Here is a 23,602-nt window from a genome sequence, read left to right on the forward strand (position 1 = left end):
AATTCAACATGTAGAAATTTCCTCTTTGCTGGAAATCTCTACAGCTATTTTTATGTGGTGTAATGTGGTGCAGGAGGTACCTGAATTGTTTAGAACTTGAGTTAGCACGGTGCTTAGCCTGGGCTCTTAATCACCACCATCYCATGTTTTTTTGATTCTGAATAGCTAACTGTGCAACAAACCACGTTAATACTACTCTTACTGCTAAAGCAATAGGGTCAGAAATAGCTTTGGCTCTTCCTAGTTTCCTTGGAATTTTAGAAATCCATCAGTGTTCCTTTTAAACTCTAGTGACTAGTATTTTGCATAGGTGATCCTATGTTGGATGTTCTTGAGGCATTCTTTCTTGCTTCTGATGACTTTATGAGGCGATTCTGAGTTGGAATGTTTGTCTCCTCCCTGCCCCCCCATTTATATTTGTTGGTCTCATTGAAGATTTTTCTTTTGTATAAAACCATCTCTTTCAAATTTGTAGACCTTCACGGTTGCAGGGACACTACTACTAAAACTACATAAAATCTGAAAACAYGACCAATTTGTTAGTTACTTAAAGTTCTGGTGTTAGCTAAATGGGTTCTAGTTGTAATTCATATTAATGTTGAATATATATGATTTCTTATTTTACCTTGATTTCGTTTACCTTTTCTCTCGCTTCCCTTGTTTTAGAGACTCTACAGGGGTGGGTAATTCACTGGTCCATAAGCGGTCTCCTCTACGTCGAAGCCATAAGACCTCAGCATCCTTGGCCAAGCTGTCCTTACGTGATGGACAGAAAGCTAAAAAGCCACTCTGTAAATTTGAAGAAGGTCAGGATGTCCTAGCTAGATGGTCAGATGGCTTGTTTTATCTTGGAACTATCAAAAAGGTAAATATTTTTTAACTTGACTGCACTCTTACAGTATTATATATTGGTTGAATACGACAGTAGTCTTGTCTTGCTTATTTTGGATTAAATGCATTCTTTTGTTTAGCCCCTTTACACATGGCTTCCACTGCATTTTTATTTTTCCAGATAAACAAACTGAAACAGAACTGCTTCATTATATTTGAAGACAGTTCCAAATCCTGGGTTCTCTGGAAGGACATACAAACAGGCAAGAACTTCGGTGAAGTAGTCATTGTTTGGTATTTTATTTGTTTAGATTACTATATCTGTTAAAATAAAATGTTACATTATATTCTTGAATACGAAAGAATAGTGTGATTTAACGTGACCTGACATTGTCARCTAGGTAAATAAAAAAATTCCTCTTCAACTAGTGTTTTATCCTTGCTATTATTTTTTCTTTTTACATAACTATGTGCAGGGAGGAGAGAGTGCTTTTAAAAATAATCACATTTGATTTTATTTGGATGAGGGCAGAGTATAATACTCCATCTTAGCAGAAAACTCCAGGCCCTCCCTCACTCATACTGAGGCTATAGATCATGTCCTTTTTTCAGTTGAAACAGTATGACGTGGAAGGCAAACAAAGACTGGAAAATACCAGGGTTGAAGTGAATTTTCACGTTTAAATGTAACACTATAGCTGTTGCATGTAAGAAGCCATTACAGATTGTGGAGTAGTCATGTACTATAAAGAAATGTTCAATTATCAAGTGAGATGCTGTTGTGCATTAGTACTGATTTTCAAATATTTGAGGAGTAAAAATGTTTTGGTATTCTAATTCTAATGAAGCGTAGATGACAAGTGCAATGACTGTATCTGAAAATCGRTTAGAATTTATCACATAAAAGCAACGAAAAACTGATCTAGTTCTTACTGCTTCTTGATGTTTAGGATAAACACTTTGTCTGCTAATAGGATAAGCTTTATGTTCATAATGAGGAAAAAAGTACTGCTTTGTTTCCAAGAATTTTTTAAATACTGTTTGTTCTGTTTCTGTATAGTATTGGTTTATGATCTTTGGTTTGTTTATAGTAACAATTAAGTGTTACTACATCAGTGTAATACCTAGATCAAATAACTTGTTTTTTAATCCAGATTTTTACGCTGATCTGCAGCACAACTGGAGCAGGATGTTTTCTTCTCTCGAGCCTACAATTTAACATTGTCTCTTAGCTCTGCTTTTATTTTATGCTTTTGTAYACTTGCAGATACATATACGGAATAATACCATGTTTCTTAGGAGGTTGGAGTTAATATTAAGTGCCTTGGGCAGATCTGTCTTAAAGTTATGCACCAAATCAGGCGTGTAATATTTGTATGAAAGGGATGCAAAGTCAATACCTAACAAGTTTATCAGTTGTCTAGATAGGAAATTTTGATGCATATTTTTGAGTCTGCATGTACTTATTTACAGTTACATATTTTTTATTACTGATATTAAGGACCTATTGACAGTGTAGYGAATAGGCAATGTATAGTGCCTCCAAATAGCCTATAACCTATGATAAGTGATGTAAAAATTTGTAAGAAATGTAGTCAGTACAAAATGTCTGAAYTTATTTTTTGTTGCAAAGTTAAGCTCTGTAACAATCTGTTTCTACAATGCATGGATCTGTAACTCACAATAAAAAGCTGTACACATGGTGATCGTTCCAACTGCAGATGTAGTCTGAAAAAAATCGCACTTTTATCTCTGTCTAGGAGCCACTGAGAGTGGGGAAATGGTCTGTACAATATGTCAGGAAGAGTATTCAGAAGCCCCGAATGAAATGGTTATATGTGATAAATGTGGTCAAGGTAATAGAATTTTTTTCTGTCTGCTGCACTTCAAAAGACGCTTAGATTTGTTTTATAAAGCGGGATATTTGCCTGGCTATGACTGACTGCTCAACTGATCTTATGTTTTGTAGCCCTTAGAGGCTGTTAACTGCTCAGTGAATATTGATAATCAATATTAAAATGACTAACACCTGTTCTATAAGTAAAGTTCTAATTTTTCCACTAACAAATTTTAAAAGACTATTTTGAATGTGATATTGATCTTTTTGATACTTAATGAAACATAATGCATTACAGTTCCATTAAAATTTTATACATATGCTTCTATTGCTCTTATAATAATGCTTTAATTGGTCATTTTTAATACAGGTTATCATCAGCTGTGTCACACACCAAATATTGATTCCAGCGTGATTGATTCAGATGATAAATGGCTCTGTCGACAATGTGTTTTTGCGACAACAACAAAGGTGTGTTTCTAGAAAAATGCTTTTTAATAACATCCCATGTTGCTTGCATATTTTTTCAAAGTTGAAACTGAAAAATAAAAAAATAGCCTCTTTCAGAGATTTCTCCTTCCTTATCCTTGATCTGTAAAGTTTTTTATGTTGGGAATGARTATTTATTTTAGAAATAGTCAAAATTTGGTTTTCAATATGTTTTTGAAGAAATAGACTAATATATTAAAAAATAAATACAAGTCAAAGTGTTTTATTTGATTATATATAAATTTTCATAATTTTCAAACCAAAGTATTGGAAACATACTGTCTTTATAAACGTATGCATTTATTTTGGCCCAGAGAGGTGGTGCGCTTAAGAAAGGACCAAATGCCAAAGCACTGCAAGTCATGAAACAAACATTACCGTATAACGCAACAGACCTTGAATGGGATGCAGGTCATAAAACCAATGTCCAGCAGTGTTACTGCTATTGTGGAGGACCTGGAGAGTAAGTGAATAGATATTCTGTAAGAACTTTGTTCCATAAAGCAGCTGCAAATTTTGGCCCTTATTCTGTAAACTTACTTGTGAACTTAAGTTTGTTCCTATCTCTGTTGTGTGTAGGTATTAAACTTGATGAACAGTGGAATTTTAAAATTAATATTTTATTATTTTTAAGATATCTTATGGGAAGCACATTATTAATGGCTTAAATTCTTCTGTCAAGTCTCTTTGTTTATTTCTGTTTTATTATGTGACTATCTGATAACATCAAAGTCCTTTCTACAAAACCCAGTAACATAATTTTGTTTCGTTGCAACTTTTCTGTGCTTGAGGTTGGATAGAAGTGCTTGCTGACCTCGCTGTGGTTAAAGGCAGTGGTGATAACTGCTCTGTGAATCAGTGGAGCTCTTTGTCATTAGTCTCAAATATAAATGCTATCTAGAGATCAGATTATTAAATTTTGATAGACAACTGTATGTATTTTGGAGTTCTGATATTTTGTGAAAGACAAACTTATAAAACACTGCCAGATAAATTAATTTTGAATATGCAAACAGCAACCTCTTGAAAAGGAAATGATTGTTTTGTTGCTGTGTTATCCTAGATATYGCCAATTCCTCATTAGAACTTTTTGATTAAAGTCAGTTTAGTAAGACTGCTTGCACAAATGCTACACTATTYTCACTCCCATTAATAATGTTACATTGGATTGTTTCTTTACATCAGTAATATAACATGTARTTAATGTAATGGAGCGTGTATGCTTTGACATGGCTTCCTGCCCGATTTTACCTTAACATCATGCCCTGTTTTTCAATTACTGTGAAAAAGAGGGCTTTCTCTCCCCTTATAAAGACGTTACAGGGTCCTCTACTTATTCTTTCTTATGAGGAATGAGGACGTCTGAGCAGGTAAAGATAAATGCCCTGGTATTTGCATGGATAAGTGAATGTGACTTGGACATTTTCTACCTCATCTGCACTTTGAGGTAGAAAAGTTGTTTATTATTTTTATTAAAGAAGGGTTGAAGCTCTCAAGATGATATTATTAAAATTCCACAAGGAGGTGAATCTTTTGAATTTTTACTCCTATACAGAACTATAGTTTGAGAATTTTACAAACTTGGACAAACATCACTTTCCAATTTGCATGATTTCTTTTCTCCAGGGAGAAGCTGAAAAAGAAGAAGAAAAAAAAGCCTAAGCTTTGAAGTTCAGTTTGATAGKTCAAATATTTGAAGCCTTAGGACAAATGTTTCTGACTTAATGCTGCTGTGCCTTGCTTTGGAAAATAGCAAGGAAGTTAATCCAGTGTGTGGAAGGGGGTCAAATGAAGTTCTTGAATTCTTACTGGAAATTAGAAAGTAGTTTTCAGAGAAAATTTAATTTTTATTTATTTAACAACTTAATTCATCCTTTTACTAGACTACCTTTTATTATTCAAGGCCTTTCCTAAGCAATTTTTCTAGACATTTTTCATTGTGGAACTAAATGTAACTGACATATCCCTGCAGATGATTGTGCTTGTTATGAACGATGAAAGTCAGTTCACTCAGAAGGTTCCTTGCTATTTAATTTAAATGTACCATTTTTGGTAACTTGTTTTAACACATCTTGTTTTTCTTTCTGTTGGTGAAGCTGGTACCTAAAGATGTTGCAGTGCTGCAAGTGTAAGCAGTGGTTTCATGAGGCTTGTGTGCAGTGCCTCCAAAAGCCAATGCTTTTTGGTGACAGGTAAGAAATTGAACTATACTTTATAGTGTCTTTATTTAAAATGCAGAGGGTATATTTCACATGTGACTTTTTGTTAAAGAATCTGTATTGTGACAGTTTTTCCAAAACGTTGGAATGTATTTTATATAGAAGACTATACAAAATGAAGCGTGTGTTTAGGTGTCAGGAAAATGCACTTTGTCAACTGTGTTAAAAAAATAAAAGGGTGGGAGAAAGAGTTCAAACAGTTATTGACTTCACTTTGCACAGAAGTCCATTATACTCTAGGGAGTGGATACTGGGAGACTGAAAGCTTTAAAGCAGACCACCTCGGTTGGCCTGTAAGTTGGATAGGGGCTTCAAGTTCCAGCTGCGTAGGTGACTAATGACCCCCACGCAAAGGCTCCGTGCTGTGAGGTAGGCTGTCAGTGTGTGTGTATGYGCAGCTCTGTGCACAGTGGGGGCTATCTGGTTATAGTCTGGAAGCCACTGTTAGCGGAGTAGGATAGAAAAGATGTTCTCATGGTTTTCTTTGCTTGTTTGTTCCATCTCCTGTAGGTCATCTCTACACTTATCCCCATCTAGCTGTGCTGAGTCCCTCCAACTCTTTTCCTGCTCACTTAAAACTGTTAGTAAAGGGAACTGGAGAAGCTGGAGGATACTTAGGGTGCTGAGAACTCTGTACACCCTCTGTTCATGTGGGGTGAGAGGAGAATAAAGGAAATGAACAAGGGCTTTGGTGTGTCTTTTCATTTTAAAGGGAACTGGATCAGTAGGAGCAGATGAGAGGAAAAACTAGAGAGGAATCAAGCAGCATCTCATTCATTTCTCTCTCATACTTTCTTCGTTGTCCTAGAATGCTTGTATGGAGGAATTGAGTTAGGACTTAGTAAATGCCCCTTTAAATGCATGCTTGCACTTGTGCAGTTTCTGCATTTGCAAGGATGGAGTGGGGACATTAGGGAACATCTTCACCGATACATTCACAAGTTGAGGGATTTGAGGGACTTTTTAGGGAGTATAGAACAGTGGTACTAGGGAGCATCCCACCTTGGAAGATAAGAAGGAAGACTTGGAAAATGAGTTTATGGAGTAAGGATGGCCCACTGAGTGGGCCAGATAGAGGTCAGCACACATTATGAAAGTGGATGGAGTGAGATGGAGGACTAGGCGTCTCTCAAACTTTATATGACTGGATTTCTAGCCTGCTTATTTCAATTTTTTCCCCTAATCTGTCCTTGGGAAAAAATTTGAAGAGTCCTGTCTAGAATGATGAGATGGTGGCTCCTAATATGTAATGTGTTAAAGCATTAAGTGTGTGTGTGTGTGTGTGTGTGTGTACAGACACCCGCCTACTCACCCACACATACATATATATGTATATATTTTTTAGGTTTTATACGTTCATTTGCTCAGTTTGCAGTTCTGGACCAGAATACCTCAAACGTTTACCCTTGAGATGGTAAGTACAAATTAAATAAAAATGAAGAAAAGGGTGAGTTGAATACCTGCTCTTCTTTTCTTTTTGTTATTTTGAGTCTCCTTGCAAATAAGGCTATCCACTTATTCTCTTGATCTCCTGAGTTGTCTTTACTACTTTTATGAACAAGGACACTTTTTCCTTCAAAGCTTATCTTTAAATGCACAGATATATTGCAATTGCATGCAGTTGCTCTTGGGATTTATTCTTGGGATTGCTCAGTTGAGTTGCAAGCAACTACAGGTTTGTTGTGTGCATGAAAATTGAGATATCTAAACAAAGTCCTTTTTGCAGGTTTAGAATACTGCCATTAGATAAGTGAAATGTAGTGAGTACAAGGGTAAATATCTTGACACATTCTGTAATAGTTTTATGGATGATATTTAATGTTTAGTTGTAGCTTGAAATCTTTTAACKGTAGCTCTTATTAGAAATAATACTAATTTAATGGATATCCGATATAATAGATATATTTGCTAACAAATAAATGGTGGAAAKTACCTTGTTAAATGTTAATTTAACAAAGTACTTGTATGAATTCAGAATTGATTCATTCATGTATGAATTCTGAAATACACTGCTGATTAAACCAGTTTTGGAGCCTGAAAGAACATAATGGCAATGAGATGAGGCAGAGATAAAAGTAAGTTTCAAAACAAGAGGAGTCACTTAAGGAAGATAAATGACGAAAGACTTCATAATGTTGTTTCTAGGATTGAGTGTGTTTCAAGTTGTGCTCTGTATTCCTTTAGCCATATTGTGCTAGTATCTTTTACACTAAATTATTTCAAGGAAAATGGTGAAAAATTAAAGATTTTTTTTATCTGTTTTTGATTCAAATATTTCTGAATTCTAGGGTAGATATAGCACATCTATGCCTTTACAACCTAAGTGTTATTCATAAGAAGAAATACTTTGATTCAGAACTTGAACTCATGGCATACATTAATGAAAACTGGGATAGATTACATCCTGGTGAGGTAAGGATTTGAAATACTCTTTCTTGTCCTGAAAACAATTTTATACAAGAGGTTAGATTGTTTRTTGTCTTAAAATCTGGCAAGCACAAATGAAAAAGAGAACATCTTTAATCTTCTTGTAAAAATAGAGTGCTTTGGAGTGGTATACATTTTTCTGAGCTGTAAAATTTCTGAAGTGATACGGGTAACTATTAGTTTATTGTTTGCATGGCAATTTTGTTTGTTCTGTTGCATATATATACATATATATATATATCTCTCCTTTGTTTTCATTTTATAATGGTCACGTAGTTCTTAAATATTTGCATGTGCATAGACCAGAAAACCTGAATGTAGAATTGAATATAGAGTATAGAGAATATGAAAACATTTTCAAAGTCTGTAGATGTAATACTTGACATATCATTGTACACAGAGATTTTCTCTTTTCCTCCCTCTTCCCAACAGGGGATACAATCTGTTTGTCTACAGGTCTAAAGATTGTTTTGATCCTTTTCCAGTCTGATTCTACTGTTTGTCAAGGCATCTTGTTCGTAGTTCACTACTATGCTAGTTATTTTTCCAGCTGTTTGATTCATTGGGCAATTATGTAACATTACAGGAAATCCATTTCCTCAAATAAATTGACTTCATATTTAACTAAGAGGAGCAGTGTAGGTACTTTTTTGTTTCCTGCATGTGAGGTTCAATGCAAAATTTATGGCTAAATTCGTATTGACATACTATTTGTAGAACTTCTATACTTTTTTTTCAATAAATTCATACATCTGTAAGCCATTTCTGCTCAGCCACAGTGTGAGAATCAAATGAATGTTTTTCTGGTTTAGATTAGTAACACCTATTTCTTCTATCCATAAATAATGGAAAATACTTCAAAATACATGTGTTCAGCCAATATAAGCACCAGAACTTTGTTTTAAAAGAGAAACATTAATATTAAAGCTTTACTGCAAAGTGATCATTAGTGTCATAAATGAGACATCTGGTTTACTTCTGTAAGATGTATGGCACCTCTTAGCTAAGTCTAGTAATTTCTATCATATCTAGTCAGAAGATTTAAAAGAAAAAGTTGCACAAAATGTGATAACAGACAGTAGAATGAAATGATCTGTCTGGCTTACTGTGTAGTTTGACAAATGCATATATAGGATGTTTAATTTTGACTTCTAATTATTTTAGTATTGAGAGATATACAGAAGAAATGAATATTTATTTGACATAACTTAACTTTCTGTGGATAATTTTTTGTAAAAATGTCAGRTCAGAGCCAGGATGTGGATGAGGAGAGTAGGGCTATTTATCASCTATTGACTTGGAACACACATAGCATTTTGAAGAAGTTGAGGAGCTATGGCCCTTGTTTTGCTCTTCTTCCCACCCTCCCCATTCAATCCATCCCTGAAAAAAACACAGCTCTAAGTCTGTGAGGGGGAGGGAGAAGAGGGGAGATCCAGAACAGGGAAAATCACCTGTTACCTGTAAAGTAGTACTTTAAATTCCTTAAGCGCTATTTCTCCACCTTCAAAGGAAACTTGCTTCTTTTCATTCCTTCAATTAATTCTGAATGAATTGAATTTAATTCAATTCATGGGTGTTTTTGAAGGCCTAGGTTTTGAATAAATTGAAGAAATCCTCAAGACTGGTTATTCTGATATGATTTTCTCAACTTCTCTCACTAAGTTGGGAAAAAATTCGTATGTTGAAAAATTTGAGGCAAGTTCATTTTACTATTTTGATTAATCTTATTTCTTTATTAAGCAGAGACTAATCATAGAATAAATTCTACGATGCTAGTGGTTTTAGGTTTTTTGTAATATTATTAAGTAGCTTGCCACTGTTAAAAATAACCCTTTGAGTTCTTTCTTTAGGTGGTTTTAACTGAATAAGAGGCAAAGTCTTTTAGCCATAGGTAAGCTAGGAGTAAGTGGTGGAATTGTCAGAGCTCCTATGCCAGTATTTTTTAGCATGGTGTTATTTAGGATGCAGTATAAATACTGTTGTTTTCTGTAGCTAATAGCTGCATAGTTGCAAGACCTATGAATAGGAGTGCATTGTGCTGAATGCATGTGATAAAGATATCTGAAAAATAGTTGTTACTTTCTTTGGTTAAAATAGTTTCAATCTCTTCCTGATCTTTGTTAGTCAGGTAGACTGATGGTGAATTTTGTCCAAAGTTGCATTAAAAATTTTACTTTTTATGAGTGTATTTTTAGCTATTAGAAATGCTCAAAGTGTTAAATGATCTGCCTTGCTGGAATTAAATTCTTTTAGAAAGTATCTGAGTTTTTTCCAAGTTACCAGTGTTGTGCAGTATGTACAGTAATACTGAGGCAATACAGTAATACTGTGGTAATCATATTAATAGTGAAATTTTATAAACTATTTCTTAACTGTATAATTAAAGATAAAGATACTGCATGTACATCCAGTTGGATGCCATTCTGGAACATTTTGGCATGACAACTTGAAACATGGTGGCTTCATTGGAATTTAAAAATACCTGTCTAATTTAATATAAAAATGAATATTTTTAAAAAAGACTTGCTTAAATGTTGTATCCAATTCTTTATAGTCACCATGATACCTGTAGTGCTTTCGGTCTCTGTATTTTTAAATTTATAAATGCATTATTTTTCAGACAAAAGATTACAAGTTTTGGTAACTTGATAGGGACTACTTAAGGCTTTGGTACAAGGAGGAGTGTAGATTGAGTCTCAGCAAAAGAGGCAGGAAAATTAATGCACTTTTTTTGTTTTAACTTGTTGTATTGAATGATGTTGCAAAAATGGGAATTAGGCCCTGTAGCACGATTTTTGCTAAAAATATCAAAGATAAAATAATTAATGGTTCTTGTGTCAATATGGTTATCTTTGCTTGGGATCTCAATTTRAGAGTACTTAACGCTATTTAGGAATTTCTGTTAGTGGACTTGGAAAGCCATATGAGTATCGTGTTGAGTATACTAGAATTCTTTAAGAGAATCTTTAAGAGAATTTCACTTCTTACAAGTGAAATGTAGATTCTTTGGCCTGGGTTGGATCCAGCAGTAAATTCTGTGGTATAAATCACAGAATACATGGGATAATGGCTAATACTCTTTGGGGTTAGGCAGTTTCCACAGCAAATATTTTGTMAATGTATTTCACATCCAAATCTATAATTTTAGTGACTCAAAAGAAACAAGATCTTTTTTTATTACCAAAGAATTTGACATGTTAAATCATTTCTTAATACTTCACAGTTGGCAGATACACCAAAATCTGAAAGATATGAGCATGTACTGGAGGCATTGAATGATTACAAAACCATGTAAGTTGATGATATTTTTTTGCTCTGAATGTTATTTTCCTATTTTAATCTGATGTAGATTAGTTTTCTATCTCCTTCATTCAGTCAATCTGATAATCACTGTGGCTGTAGATAACACTGAAATTTTGAATATTGTTTCTGTTTCAGAATATCATCATGTAGTTGTTGAAGTGGAACCCAGATCATGATCAAAATTTTGTTTTTGCTTTCATCCTCTTCCCACTTTGCAATTTGTATTTGGGAGTGAGGATTGCATTAGGGGAAAAGGAGGAATTAAATAGCATTAGGATGAGTAGTTTAAYTTGCATAGTTTTGTTTTGCATGTGCACTTTTAGTTTAAAATTTGCTTTTTCTAGGGTCTGAATTTTAACGATTAATTTAAAATTGTTTAGGTTTATGTCTGGAAAAGAAATAAAGAAAAAGAAACATCTGTTTGGCTTGAGAATTCGTGTTCCTCCTGTGCCACCGAATGCTGCTTTAAAGGCTGAGAAAGAACCAGAAGGAACATCTCATGAGTTCAAAATTAAAGGCAGAAAATCGTCTAAACCCATTCCTGATGTGAGGTAAAATAATCCAGTGATTTTAGCAATGTTGTGGTAAATTGGAGTTAGTTGGTTATATCTTTGGTGCCTACAAAAAGGCCTTTTCATTATATAATGTGCACTTCAAAAATATTTTAAAAATGTAAACTCATTTAGTTTCACATTGTACTTTAAGGTGATTGTGAAAACAAGTTGTGTGAACTCGTGTAGTTAGTGTTCTGTTAGGATCCTTCTGAAAAAGCATGAAATTTATCAATAAAAACAATAAAAAGATATCCCAACTTTGCTTCCAGTTAGGAAACAAAATTGCTTCTCATTCTGGGTCTATTATGCAGTGATCATAACTAGGATTCTAAATAGTAAGTATGATATGGAGTTATAACTCATATTAGAGAGATGCCATCTTTTTTAGCAAATGTGATCCCATAAGTAAGCAACATTTAACACTTCTTCCTTCCTCTTCAGCATTATGGAATCAGTAATGTCACTGGAAAGATCTTGTGTCTGTTTATTGTATTATTCCAGAGACAAAAATCTGTAGTTCTGTAGGTGAAATTTTTGATTTACCAGAATAACCTCATTTAGTGCGATGTTTTAGCAATAGACATCTAAACATGTATTCATTGCCTAAGGAAAACATGTATTCAATGACAAGTATCTTTAATAATACAGCACAAAATATAAATTTTTTTCTAGGGAATTAAGTAATGGTATAGAAAGAAAGGGGAAAAAAAAATCTGTAGGTCGTCCACCTGGTCCCTATACAAGAAAAATGATTCACAAAACTCCAGAGTCGTCTCCTCTGGTAAGGTTTTGGATATGTTTTTTTCTTTTCCCTGTAACTGGATTATCATTTCTGAAGAAAAACATAACCACTTAATCTAAATAGTGATATACCCCCTTTTCTCTCTCTCTCTCCCTCTCTCTCTCTCTCAAAAAAAAAGAAAGGGGGGCAATTTAAACTTAATCTGAAGTACTTTTTTTTTCTTTCTTAGGGTAACGAACCAGTTCCAGTGATAGAGAACTCAGCCTTGGAATTACCCTGCTCTGTTGGGTAAATAAATAAAAAAAAATGTGTAAAACTAATTCTAATAGCTTCTCCCTTTTATTTGTTGCTTCTGAAATGTCAGCTCAATTTTTAATGTAAGATTACTTTCATTACATGGCAACCCTGTTATCTTGCATATCAGGAAATCTGATGGAACTGCACATTCGTCCAATACCTCAGATGTGGAATCCACAGGTGCTGCCAGTATGAAAGAAACTACCTCATCTAGCATTTCCAGACATTATAGGTAATTGTTCAATTACTTTATCTGCTATAATGATTAAGATTTTTAATGATACATTCAGTTTTTATTTTTTATTTTCTGRTGAAATGGACAGGAAACAAGTGATTCAGCAGCACTTAACCCTTAATAAACAGAAGTTATAAGAATCCTACAACAAATATCTTGCCAAAGCATAACATCTGATGTTCTAAGCCTGCTTTCTGAAAACCAGAGATTTTTCATGGTTGTGTTGTCAGTGTCGCATGTTGGCCCCCTGAACTGCACAGTCGGTTTTGAACCTCTTGGTTGACTTCAACCATATCTGATATAGGTAATTTCAAAGAGATTGCAGTTTAACAATCTTCATTAAGATTGATACTTGGATGAAGGAGAGACCCAAAATAGCATACCATTTATACAAAGGCAGGCAGTATGCTAATCAGCTATAGTTTAGTCACTGCCAGTGCTGTTTTTTTTTTGAGCTGTAGGTCAGGTGGAAGGTAAGGGAGGAGGTTGACTTAAGTTGTGATTTAGCCATGGTAGATACGGGACACAGGTAAGGATGTTACAGAACTGGTGGGAGAATAAATGGAGAAGAGCTGAGGATATTGCAGTGGGGTGATGCTGGGGATGTGGGAGTGCACTGGGAGTTGCACTAATGAGCCATTACAACTCAAAGCTGTACTGTAAGTTGGGTGGGGGAATCTAAAGAAAGAACATAAATCTGCAGAAAGGCAACCTTCGTTAGTTCTGTTTACAACACAGATTTTTCTGTGATCGCTGTTTTTTGTTGATGTAAAATACATACTTAAATTTCTTTTCATGAAAAGAATTAAACTCTATAAGCACTTTCTGGGCTTAATTTTCTAATAAAACACACAAAAGAGATGTGTACTCCAAATTAATTTTAACAGCTTTTGTTTAGGTAGTTTTGTGTATTCATGCTAAGGAATATTAAATGCTCACAAATTTCTACAGTCCATAGAGCATGAAAAAAATTTGGCAGAGTCTTCCTAAATAAATTATTAACTACAGCTTGTTCTTCTGCAAATAAATTGTTACTTGTACTTTTTTCTGTTCTCTCATGTTTAGTGAACATAAGTGYATTCATTTAACATACTCTTTTATTGAGATATGTGATCCTTAATCTACATATCTTGTCTCCTCTCTTTCTGGTTCGTGCTATCAAGTACTGTCATGAGTCGTTTTGTGTGTTTTAACTGCTACAAATAGTGTATTTGCAAAAACTRATTTTTAACTTACAGATTTCTGAAATTGTTACTGAGGATTAAATCAGTGTTTTATATTTCTGCAGTTTATCCATTCATTTTTTATGTTAAACAGATATCCTCTTTTTTTTTTCTCAGTATGTTACATAAGCATCTTGAAGATCAAAGTAAGCATGCCATTTAGTTTAGGACTGCATTAAACATTTTAATTTGTGTCGATTACAGATGCAGATATTTACACAAGGATTTATATCTTAGACATTTTTAATATTTGAGGGCTGGTATGTACTTAGGAAATGTCAYAAGCTCCTATTTTCATAGCTGGATATAAATCTCTGTCAAATTTGGATATACAAATTTTTCTGGCCACATTAAATATATCTTTGAAAAGGCAGAGGTGTAGGACTATTGAAAAGTGACATAGAACAGATTTTGCAGTGCTTCTTTCATATATCAGCATTTTGATCACTAAAATAAATTCAGCTTGCAAAGTAACTATGCATAAATTCCTTTATTTACAGTGTTCACTAACATCAGCTCTCCAAAACTCTTTGTAAAGTAGCTTTGTAACTGGGGCTTACTTATATAATAAAACTGTATTTTTAATTTGCAACTTTAAACACATTTGGTGCAGAATCCTCTGAAGACAGGTTTTTTTGTTTTCTTGAAATGGAATTAAGTTGTGTTAAAATAGTGCTCCTAATGTATTTCTAGGCATGAGTTAGTATCATTTAGCTAAACGTTTGACATTTTATTAAGTAAGTACAATTTTTCTCATGTAAATAATCTTTACTTTTAAAGAGCTATATTTGTCATCTATGTATAAGCACATAAATATTTGTATCAGTGAAAAACATAACAGAAGGAAGTCATGAGACTGAGCTGTATGAAAATAACTGATGCTAGAATGCACATTTTGAATAAGTGTCTTGGAGTTAATGCTGGTATTCTTTTATTTTTAGTTTATCTGACTCAAGAAAAAGGACTCGTACAGGAAGAACTTGGCCTGCTGCAATACCACATTTGAGAAGAAGAGGTCGCTTTCCACGAAAAGCACTCCAGACTCAGAATTCAGAAATTGTAAAAGATGATGAGAGCAAAGAGGATTATCAGTATGATGAACTCAATACAGAGATTCTTAACAATTTAGCAGATCAGGAATTACAGCTCAATCATCTAAAGAACTCAATTACTAGTTATTTTGGTGCAGCGGGTAGAATAGCTTGTGGTGAAAAATACCGTGTTTTGGCTCGTCGGGTGACACTTGATGGAAAGGTGCAGTATCTTGTGGAGTGGGAAGGAGCAACTGCATCCTGACTGTAGGACTGAACATTATGTTCACTGCACTGTCATCTGTAAGTACAGTTCATAATACAGAGCCACGAGAAGCGTATCTTTAATGTGTTTCTAAAAACAAAACAAAACCAATTTAGCCTTAACATATAACTGTTATCATTACAGCTCTTGTGATAGAGACTTACCTTTTTAAAATCTGATCTGAAACTTAAATTTTTTAATCTGAACATTGTTAGATTGTTTTAGGTTGGGATATTTTGGGTTACAATTGCTTAAAAATGTGCATGGTGTTTTTAAAAAAAAAAGACATTTTCTAGAGAACATTCCATGGATACAGTTATTGTGATTTAGAAAAAATATTATGTAGATAGCACAAATCTTTGAAAATTTTTGGTTTGTTTTCTTACCCAAATGTTTGCAGAAATGTATTTCTATTTCAATACTTTCTAGATTTCATAAGTGCAGTGTATATAATGCCTACTGAAGACTGTAAAATACTGAAGTTTTCTTTCAAGCAAAGTGTAAAAAAAAAAAAAAAGAAAAAAAATATATTGAGCCTGTAAATTGCTCTGTGACCAGACTTCATTGTCGTCTTAATATATTCTTTGTGTGTGTGCGTGTGCGCATATGTGTGTGTATATACCTATGTATATATGCACACACATACTTGTGCGTGTGTATATATGTGTGATTGTGACCTATGCAATACAAATTATGGGATTGGGCAGCTTTTGAGTATACATCCCATAATTCTTTTATCAGGAATAGTTGCCAGTATTTACACAGCAGCATTTCTTCTCAGGCTTATTGGGTGCTGTTGCTTTCTGTGTACTAAGGAAAGGTGTCAAACCAGTGCAGTGTGTTCTGGCAATGGGTGCAGTCATTGATGTTCATATGCTCTCGGTAATATATTCCATTATTTTCCTTGTGAATTAACTGTTAAAAAACAATGCAGGATTTGAACATTTTGAACATTAACTCTACTAGAAATAACACTTTTAAAGTTATTGTGGCACATTGATTGTAAATTTTGTCTCCCAGTTATAAACTAAGTTGACAGGAGTCAAACACAAGATTCCTACATACCTATAGAAACAGTTAGTCATATTTTGATAAATGTAGTTTGAGCAAAGTGTATTATTGCACAGGGTCAACAAACAGTATGTTGCCATTTGAAGTAACATTACTGGTTTTATTACAACATTACCTCTTTTGTTTTTATAAAATGTACCAAGTTTTAAATTGATAAGTTTATTTTACTTGTGAAAAAAAGTCAAAAAAGTCTCTTGCCAGTATTAGATGTTTTTTCTTTGTCTGCTACTTTTGAGGGGTTTTAGCCAAAGAGTAAACAGAAGAATATTTTTACTTTGGTGATTATTTACTGTACTGCATAAGGTTAATTTTCTTATATGCTTACAGTTTGCCACCAAAATAAAATTATGTAACGTTTATAAATGATGAAGTGGTTTAAAGTGTACTGCCTGAGTTAGTACTTATTTATTCCATTACTTGATTATTTGACTCTTTTTCTGCACGTCTTGAACATCTTGAAAAGGTGGGGTTTTCTGTCACCTTATAGCCAAAGGAAGCACAGAAAACTTTGTTATCCTGTGTTTGGTTTATGGCTGGCCAGGTAATAAAATTAGCTTTATTAAAAACGCTAATTAAAAACTGCCACTTCTGTTTACCTTCACTAAAATGTTTTTTTCTTCACACCCTCAGCTATTAATTTAATGTTGCCTTGCCTACAGCTGCAATATTTTGATAACACAGCAACTTCATGTTAATTTTTGAATGTTTATATCTTGGGGTAATGCAAAATGTAAASCATTTGTAACCTTACTCACACCATCTGTATCTGTCTTTATTATTTCACTTTATCCAAGTCCTTTAATTCTAACTGAACACCAGCAGTATTTTCAGTAAAGATTCAATTGAAGATAAATATTGAATTGTGCTTGGGGACTTTAGAGGTGTGGGAGGGAGAAAATATTTGTCAAACTTAAGCTGTCCATAGACTTAACTATTGTGAATGTCATTGTTTCATTTTATTATGGTGGTTGACTTGACTCTGATGTTCAGTTTGTATTTTTGGAATTGTTTTTTTTTCTTAGAATTAAAAGACCAACATTAAATGTGTGTATTTTTTGAGAGAGGAGAATGAGTTTTGATTCTGTATTGTGAAATACATACTTGGTGGCTTTCTCCCATCTGTTCCTCTTTCTATAGCTTTCCTGTGTGACCCTGGAAACACTTATCCTGCACATAGACACTAACTTATGTTCCAGCTATGCTTGAGGGATACACTGTCATGTATTTGGAAATGCTGCAGTGGTGCTGCTGAAGATAGGGTGGTAATTAAAGCACATCTGCAAATGGCTTTCCCTTATTTATATGAATTTTAATGTATGGACTAATGAAGTGTCTAAAGGACAAACACAAATTTTGGTGTACATAATGATTTCTTATTAGTATGATTTGATAATGTGTGTAAATGGATGTAATCCAGCCTTGATGTGGTCACTGATTTAGAATCATTTCCATGTGTGTCAGATTTAATATTTACCTATTATGTATTATTTGTATTGCTGTAGTATTTAGATAGGCAAACACTTTGTCTTGAGGCCATTCTAAAAATGTAGGCATCAGGTAGATGAACAAGACAGCAAAGAAATAGTGGCATGTTATTGTTAAGCATTGTAAAACGACAGTCATAGCAAACTACTTGTCAGGTCATTGTTCCCAACAGAACAACTTCAAGAAGAATTTTAAAAAATAACTGTGGGCATAATTATGTGCATTAGTCATAGGGGACATTTTGAGTACATGTTAAATTTGCTTGAATACAAAGGAATTTTGAAGAACAGCATGATTTGTAAAAAGAGGATTAATATTTTCATTTAGCATAAAAAAGTCGGAAATAATCCAAACAGGGCACTGAAAGTGAAGAAAAGCAGTTTGTGATCAAGGGAGGGGAAAGGGAGGTAAGTGGAGATAAACAGAAAAAGGGGCAAGTATTTGAAACATCCTGCTAAAGTGATCTTCAGTGTTGTATTTTAGAAGGAAATATTGATGAGTTGAGATGAACCATGTGAAGAATGGAGATGAAGCTGTGGTCAGAAAACAGTGATGAACTGGACAAGAACGTCGGTTCTGGGCACAGAAGGAAAAAGATGAATCTTGTAGATGCTGTGCAGGTAAAGTTTTCAGGCTTTAAACTATGCCACTTCTCCAGTTGCTTCACGTTTAGCTGAGTTAGGTGGTATAGTGGCAGAAAATGATATTCTCTAGAAAGARAGAAAAAAGCTTAAGGTGGAAAGTTTTAATTTCTGTTTGGGCTATGCTCAACTTCAGTTGATGCCTAAGCCACCCATGTGGAGGTGTCAGAAAGATGTGTTGAGATGGTCAGAAGGATGTACTAAGGAGTTTTGGGAGGGGGGTGTTAAAATCTTGATTTATCAACTTAAAGTTTGCAGGCAAGCTGATATTTGCAAACTGGATCATCTGCAGGTGAGGTATGAAGAACAGGAGGACAGAGAAAGAGGTGGAATCCTTTGGCATCACTGAAGAAACTTAAAAGGGTAGTGACCATCTTTTTAAGAAGGTAACGCAACAGAAAGAAAGTAAAGCATGAGAGTACAAGTAGAAGTGCGTAGACTGAGAATGAGCTTGAAATATGATACTTTTGCTATTCTTTCAGTTTCATTCTTCAGCAATAATAAAACAGTAGATTTTATTTTGTAAAATTCACTCAAGATTTTTTGGATTGTATATATCTTATATGTCTTAACTGTGTCTAATGCRTCCTTCATATTCCATTTTTAATTCCTATTACCTACTTACATTTGTGGTATCCCTTTGGGATCATTTTTGACATGAAAATTTTCACCTTTCTGGTGGGGCAGTATATTGGCATGGCTATGACATTTTTTACTTTCTCTTCGGTAATTCTGAATCCCTTAATATTCGTCTCAGCTTATCTCTACTGGTTTTTCTCTTATGAGATTTCTTCATATTTCTTTATGAAATCCATAACCATAAGACAAATAGTTGTTCTGATTTTTATTCATATCAGAATATTTTGCCTTCCTGATTTTAGTTTTTCAAATACAGTTGTAGTTCATCCAGTTCTTTTAATGTCGTTTTTACCTGATCTGTTCATTGTGTATTTATTTTTTACTTGTTCTAGTTTGTTTCCAGGTTCTGAGTTTGACAGTATTCTGTTCTTTTCCTTATTAGGTATTTTGTGTTCTGCATTAATTGCGTTCCACATGGTTTTTGGTTTCCTAGTCTTCTGTTTAAAAGCTCTGTGTCCAGGGCAGTAACATTAACTTCATTGTGATCCTAAAGGTAACACGGCTGTCTTATTGCATCTCAGTGTTAACACCTACAGTTAATGTGTGTGCTACTGTTTTAGGATYGTTGTTTTGAAGCACGCACTCTGTTCAGCTAGATTCCTGGGATTTGATGCTGTACATTTTCAAAACCTGACAGATACTGTTCTGCAAAATGTTTAGAGATCTGTTGGAAATCTGCAGGATTACTCTAATAATTAATGTTCTGCATAGTTCTTCAAAACCTGCTTTATAGCAAGAAGCTAATCACTAATTCTGTCTTGCTCTAAATAAGCTTGTTCTTCTGTAATTGCCATTTCTTAGAACTTCATTGTGCTCTGCCATGTCCTTTTGAATACTTGGAAGGTTATTACTACTATTGCATTCACTCATGTCGTCCTGCAACTTGGTAGTTTTTGCTTTGCTACATTTACTCTTGTTCATGAATGTTACTTAGAATGTTGTGCGTTGCCTACTTTGTGTTCTTCACCTGCTTGCTCTAGCTCTGTGTTCATAACTTGACAGGTTGGTGGCATGACAGCAGAGATTGGAAAGCAGTAAGATAGTCAAATTCCAGAGATCTATAGGCAGCAGTTGGAAATTCAGGGAAGAAGTAGTAATGAATGAACAATTGCAAAGGTTTTCAGGCTATAGCATACAAAAATATATTTATAGTGGGGCAGGAGGAAAGGGAGAGCTGGAGAAGAAGGATTAGAGGTAGGACTAACAATCAATAAAGGTGAAAATGCAGAGTTCCTTCCTTACAGAAAGTGAAGCTTTTAGTACAAAAACCCAGGTAATCTAGATGCTCAGTTGCACAGTAGTCATTTGAGAGKTAAGTGCTGAACTTAAGAGTGGGAACTTCCATTGATTTGGCTACTGGTACCTGAGCCTGCTTCCTTCTTCCTAGGCTTGTGTTGTCATCTTGTAGAAGAGAAAAGACTGGGAAGAATGCTTTTAGGAGAGGGGACATGGGATGGTTTGGTTCTGCCTATCTCCCATCTGTCTCTCCAGAGAAATGTAATCAGGAGTTTTTTATTAACTGACTATAGTTGACTGGGACTAGCGTTCAACAAACTGTGACAATTTTTTTTTCCTTCTAATTTGGACAATTGTGGGCATCTTTGGTGACTTCAGCTGAGATTCAGCACTCCTTAAAATCCTCGCGCATAGTAGAAAAATGACCTTAATTAGAAAATACCTAATATTGGGTACCTTGAGCATAATGTTTAGTCTGAAATAAAGATACAGACTACAGAGTTGCTATATACTGCTACAGCTGTTCTCTGGACAACTCTCTTCCTACCAGACACACTGGTGTGCCAGTTGGGCAGGTAGCAGATGGAGAGTTATGAAGGATCTCTCATTTCCAGAAGCTTAGTACATCCTGACCTAGGGCTGGTGAGCTGTACTGGTTTCCAAGTCTTATTAACTGTCCTCAGCTATAGTAATTGACAGCATAAGAAAAGATAATATAATTCAGATGCTTCTAGTGAAAATTAAGCAGTATAGGGGTGTTTACTGTTAAATTTTATTATTTTCACCTGCTTTCAAAACCAACTGTTATCCTAATGGTTGTTTTTGAGAACAAAAGTGAACAAAGAAATCCTACAATAAGGTGGGTAGCTTTAGATCTGCTCTGCAATAATGTTATTTGTGTACCGCTTATTCACTCTGTTAGCATTTCCCCTCGATGAATAGTGGGTTTCTGTCATAGAGTACCACTGAGGAGAGAAGTGTGAAGAAAAGAAAGGGCTTAAGGTAAGCCATTGCTCAGGAATAACAGCTGCGTGTCTCCTCTCCTATCATTATTTCCTATTTGCACGAGAGTGCAGAAGTTGATAAGTTTTAAAGCTGGAGTATCTTTAAAAAAGAAAAAAGAAACAGTGAACTGTTCTTTGGAACTAGRCAAGACAGAAATGCTTAGTTTTTAAAGACATTAGTTCTAGGCCCTCTTAGTTCATCRTTGGTATAATGAGTCTTTAAGACAGACTTACATGTGAATATTTGTTTTAAAAAAAATYTCAAAGGTAATTGCTGTGGCTGGTTAAGTAGTATATTTAGAAAGGTAGCCTTACCACTGCACCGCTCTGGTGGTGGATCTGTGAGGGCGGTGCTGCGCTGCTGGTACGCGAGGTAGAGAGGCCTCGTGCTAGTGCGGCTAGGAGGGCGCTGGCGGTGCGCGTAGGGGAGGTTCGGGTGCCGCCGCTCACAGAGAGCGGGGAAGGGAGAGGGCACSGGGCAACGTACGCACGCGTTTGTGATGTTTTTGTCCAGAATGGCTCTTGATCGTTTTGCCTGCACACAAACCGTTTCAAGTCCAAAGACTGTTCCTTCGACCAGCARTTGTTCCATTTAGCAACATAACGTCCTATCTTAGTATTTTATTGTATCTACTTCACTGACTCAAAACACAACAGAGGGAGGAAGTTCCTGTTTCACTGTTTGAACAGTGCGGTTACCGGGCTTCCGGGCAGATCGCAGTCTCGCAGCAGTCTTACGAAACGGTAAACAATCTTGCGTGCTCTTCAATGAAGCTGAAGTTTTGAGCTTTCAGTCCCAGATCTGCATATTATCTTATTCATGAAGTGAAATCATTACAAGTTCTTAACTAGTAGTCATTTATATTATGTGATTCTTAATTATTACAGTGTGATAATCTGCTTAATTATTTTTCTGTTTTCCTTCTGTTTTTCCTTAGGTGTTTGTTTTTTAATATGTTGACTATACCTGATCAGGAATGCAAGTACTCAAGTACTTACTTTTGTAAGATAAATTGTTTCTTTAGAGGAGAAAAATGAGAGAATTTCTGGAAGCACTTAGCAGGTAATCAGATTGGKTTTTTTTGCTTTAAAAAAAGAATATATATATATATATTTATAGATGCATGTGACTTACATAYTGCTTGTTAGCTGCAGATGTACAAACATGCATACAAGTTAGAGCAATGTATCAAGCCAAAATTCATCTGTAAAATGCTTTCTAAAAAGTGTTTGTGAACACGGATGGTCACTGGTTTTCAGCAGTAAAGTGATTTTTCGGTTCCAGTTCCAATTTGCTGCTGTCTTTTCTATGATATGCTGAGCTTACAAATTCCCATTAATCAGTTCCTCGGGGATAATTCGTCTCACTTTTTCTTAGAGTGAGAAACTTGGGACTTGAGTATTACTTGTTAGTATCTAAACCAGCTAGACAAGTAGTTCCCCTAAGTCAGAGGTGCTGATTTAATACCAAGCTATCTTGACATAGGTTGGCCTGAGGCTTTTACTGTCTCTTGCATCAAATGCAGAACAGCTTTAGGTTGGCAGTGTCATTGCAGTATGTGCAGTTTTGCTGGAACCAGGGAATTTTGCCGGAGCCTCAACTCTACAGGATGTTGACCAGAGACTGGCATCTAGTGCTGCTTATGCTAAATTTTGGCGTATTTCAGCCACTATGGTGCTGGTTTTAACATGAGGCAAGTACCGATCTAATCCAGCTGAGTACAGTGTGAACATTTTTGCTCTGGAGGAATATGAGTTACTAGATAGCTGTGAAGAAAGTAGTACCAGATAGCATGGGAGCTGGACCTCTGTAACAAGTATCTACTCTTCCCTGTTGGATTCAGACAGGCTAGTTAGATTTGGGGACCTTAGTGTCATTTCCGATGGGCACTGACTCAGTTCAAGCCTGGTTGCAACTTAGGCTCACTTAGAAGGATCTATAGTCTTCTGGATATAYAGGAACCACCATTAGAAGAGGCAGTTTGCTGGTTTGGGGAGCTGAATGCTGTATTTGCTGTGCTGGAAGCTTGGTGCTCTGGGAACTTGAGAATTTGGTCTGGGTACGGTTAC

The 23,602-nt window shown here is 35.0% G+C and overlaps 1 protein-coding gene across 2 annotated transcripts; it reads left to right on the top strand.

Annotated features, from left to right (window-relative positions):
• Window positions 1-544: 544 nt before the first annotated feature.
• MTF2 (metal response element binding transcription factor 2) lies at window positions 545-17,588 on the top strand. 2 transcript variants are annotated; one of them, XM_085303573.1, is made up of 14 exons: window positions 545-865; window positions 1,013-1,094; window positions 2,592-2,687; window positions 3,039-3,139; window positions 3,472-3,620; window positions 5,254-5,349; window positions 6,722-6,790; window positions 7,665-7,788; window positions 11,030-11,097; window positions 11,490-11,660; window positions 12,336-12,444; window positions 12,635-12,693; window positions 12,830-12,934; window positions 15,102-17,588. In XM_085303573.1, the coding sequence occupies exons 1-14, from the start codon at window positions 596-598 to the stop codon at window positions 15,454-15,456; spliced, it is 1,854 nt and encodes a 617-aa protein (XP_085159699.1). In that variant the 5' UTR covers window positions 545-595; the 3' UTR covers window positions 15,457-17,588. The 2 variants fall into 2 exon arrangements, with proteins under 2 accessions (XP_085159699.1, XP_085159700.1); XM_085303574.1 differs by lacking the exon at window positions 545-865 and having other exon boundaries at window positions 1,058-1,125.
• The last annotated feature ends 6,014 nt before the right edge of the window (window positions 17,589-23,602 follow it).

Source organism: Rhea americana, unplaced genomic scaffold (assembly GCF_003343005.1).
Source record: "Rhea americana isolate MKP2758 unplaced genomic scaffold, rheAme1 scaffold_2, whole genome shotgun sequence".
NCBI classification, from domain to species: domain Eukaryota; kingdom Metazoa; phylum Chordata; class Aves; order Rheiformes; family Rheidae; genus Rhea; species Rhea americana.

Bases quoted from the DNA above. Each gene is read 5' to 3' on its own strand.
- MTF2 (XM_085303573.1), top strand. From the start codon at position 596: ATGTTGAATATATATGATTTCTTATTTTACCTTGATTTCGTTTACCTT. The intron at 6,791-7,664 runs GTAAGTACAAAT...TCTGAATTCTAG, and splicing joins AAACGTTTACCCTTGAGATG to GGTAGATATAGCACATCTAT. The intron at 7,789-11,029 runs GTAAGGATTTGA...AATACTTCACAG, and splicing joins ATAGATTACATCCTGGTGAG to TTGGCAGATACACCAAAATC.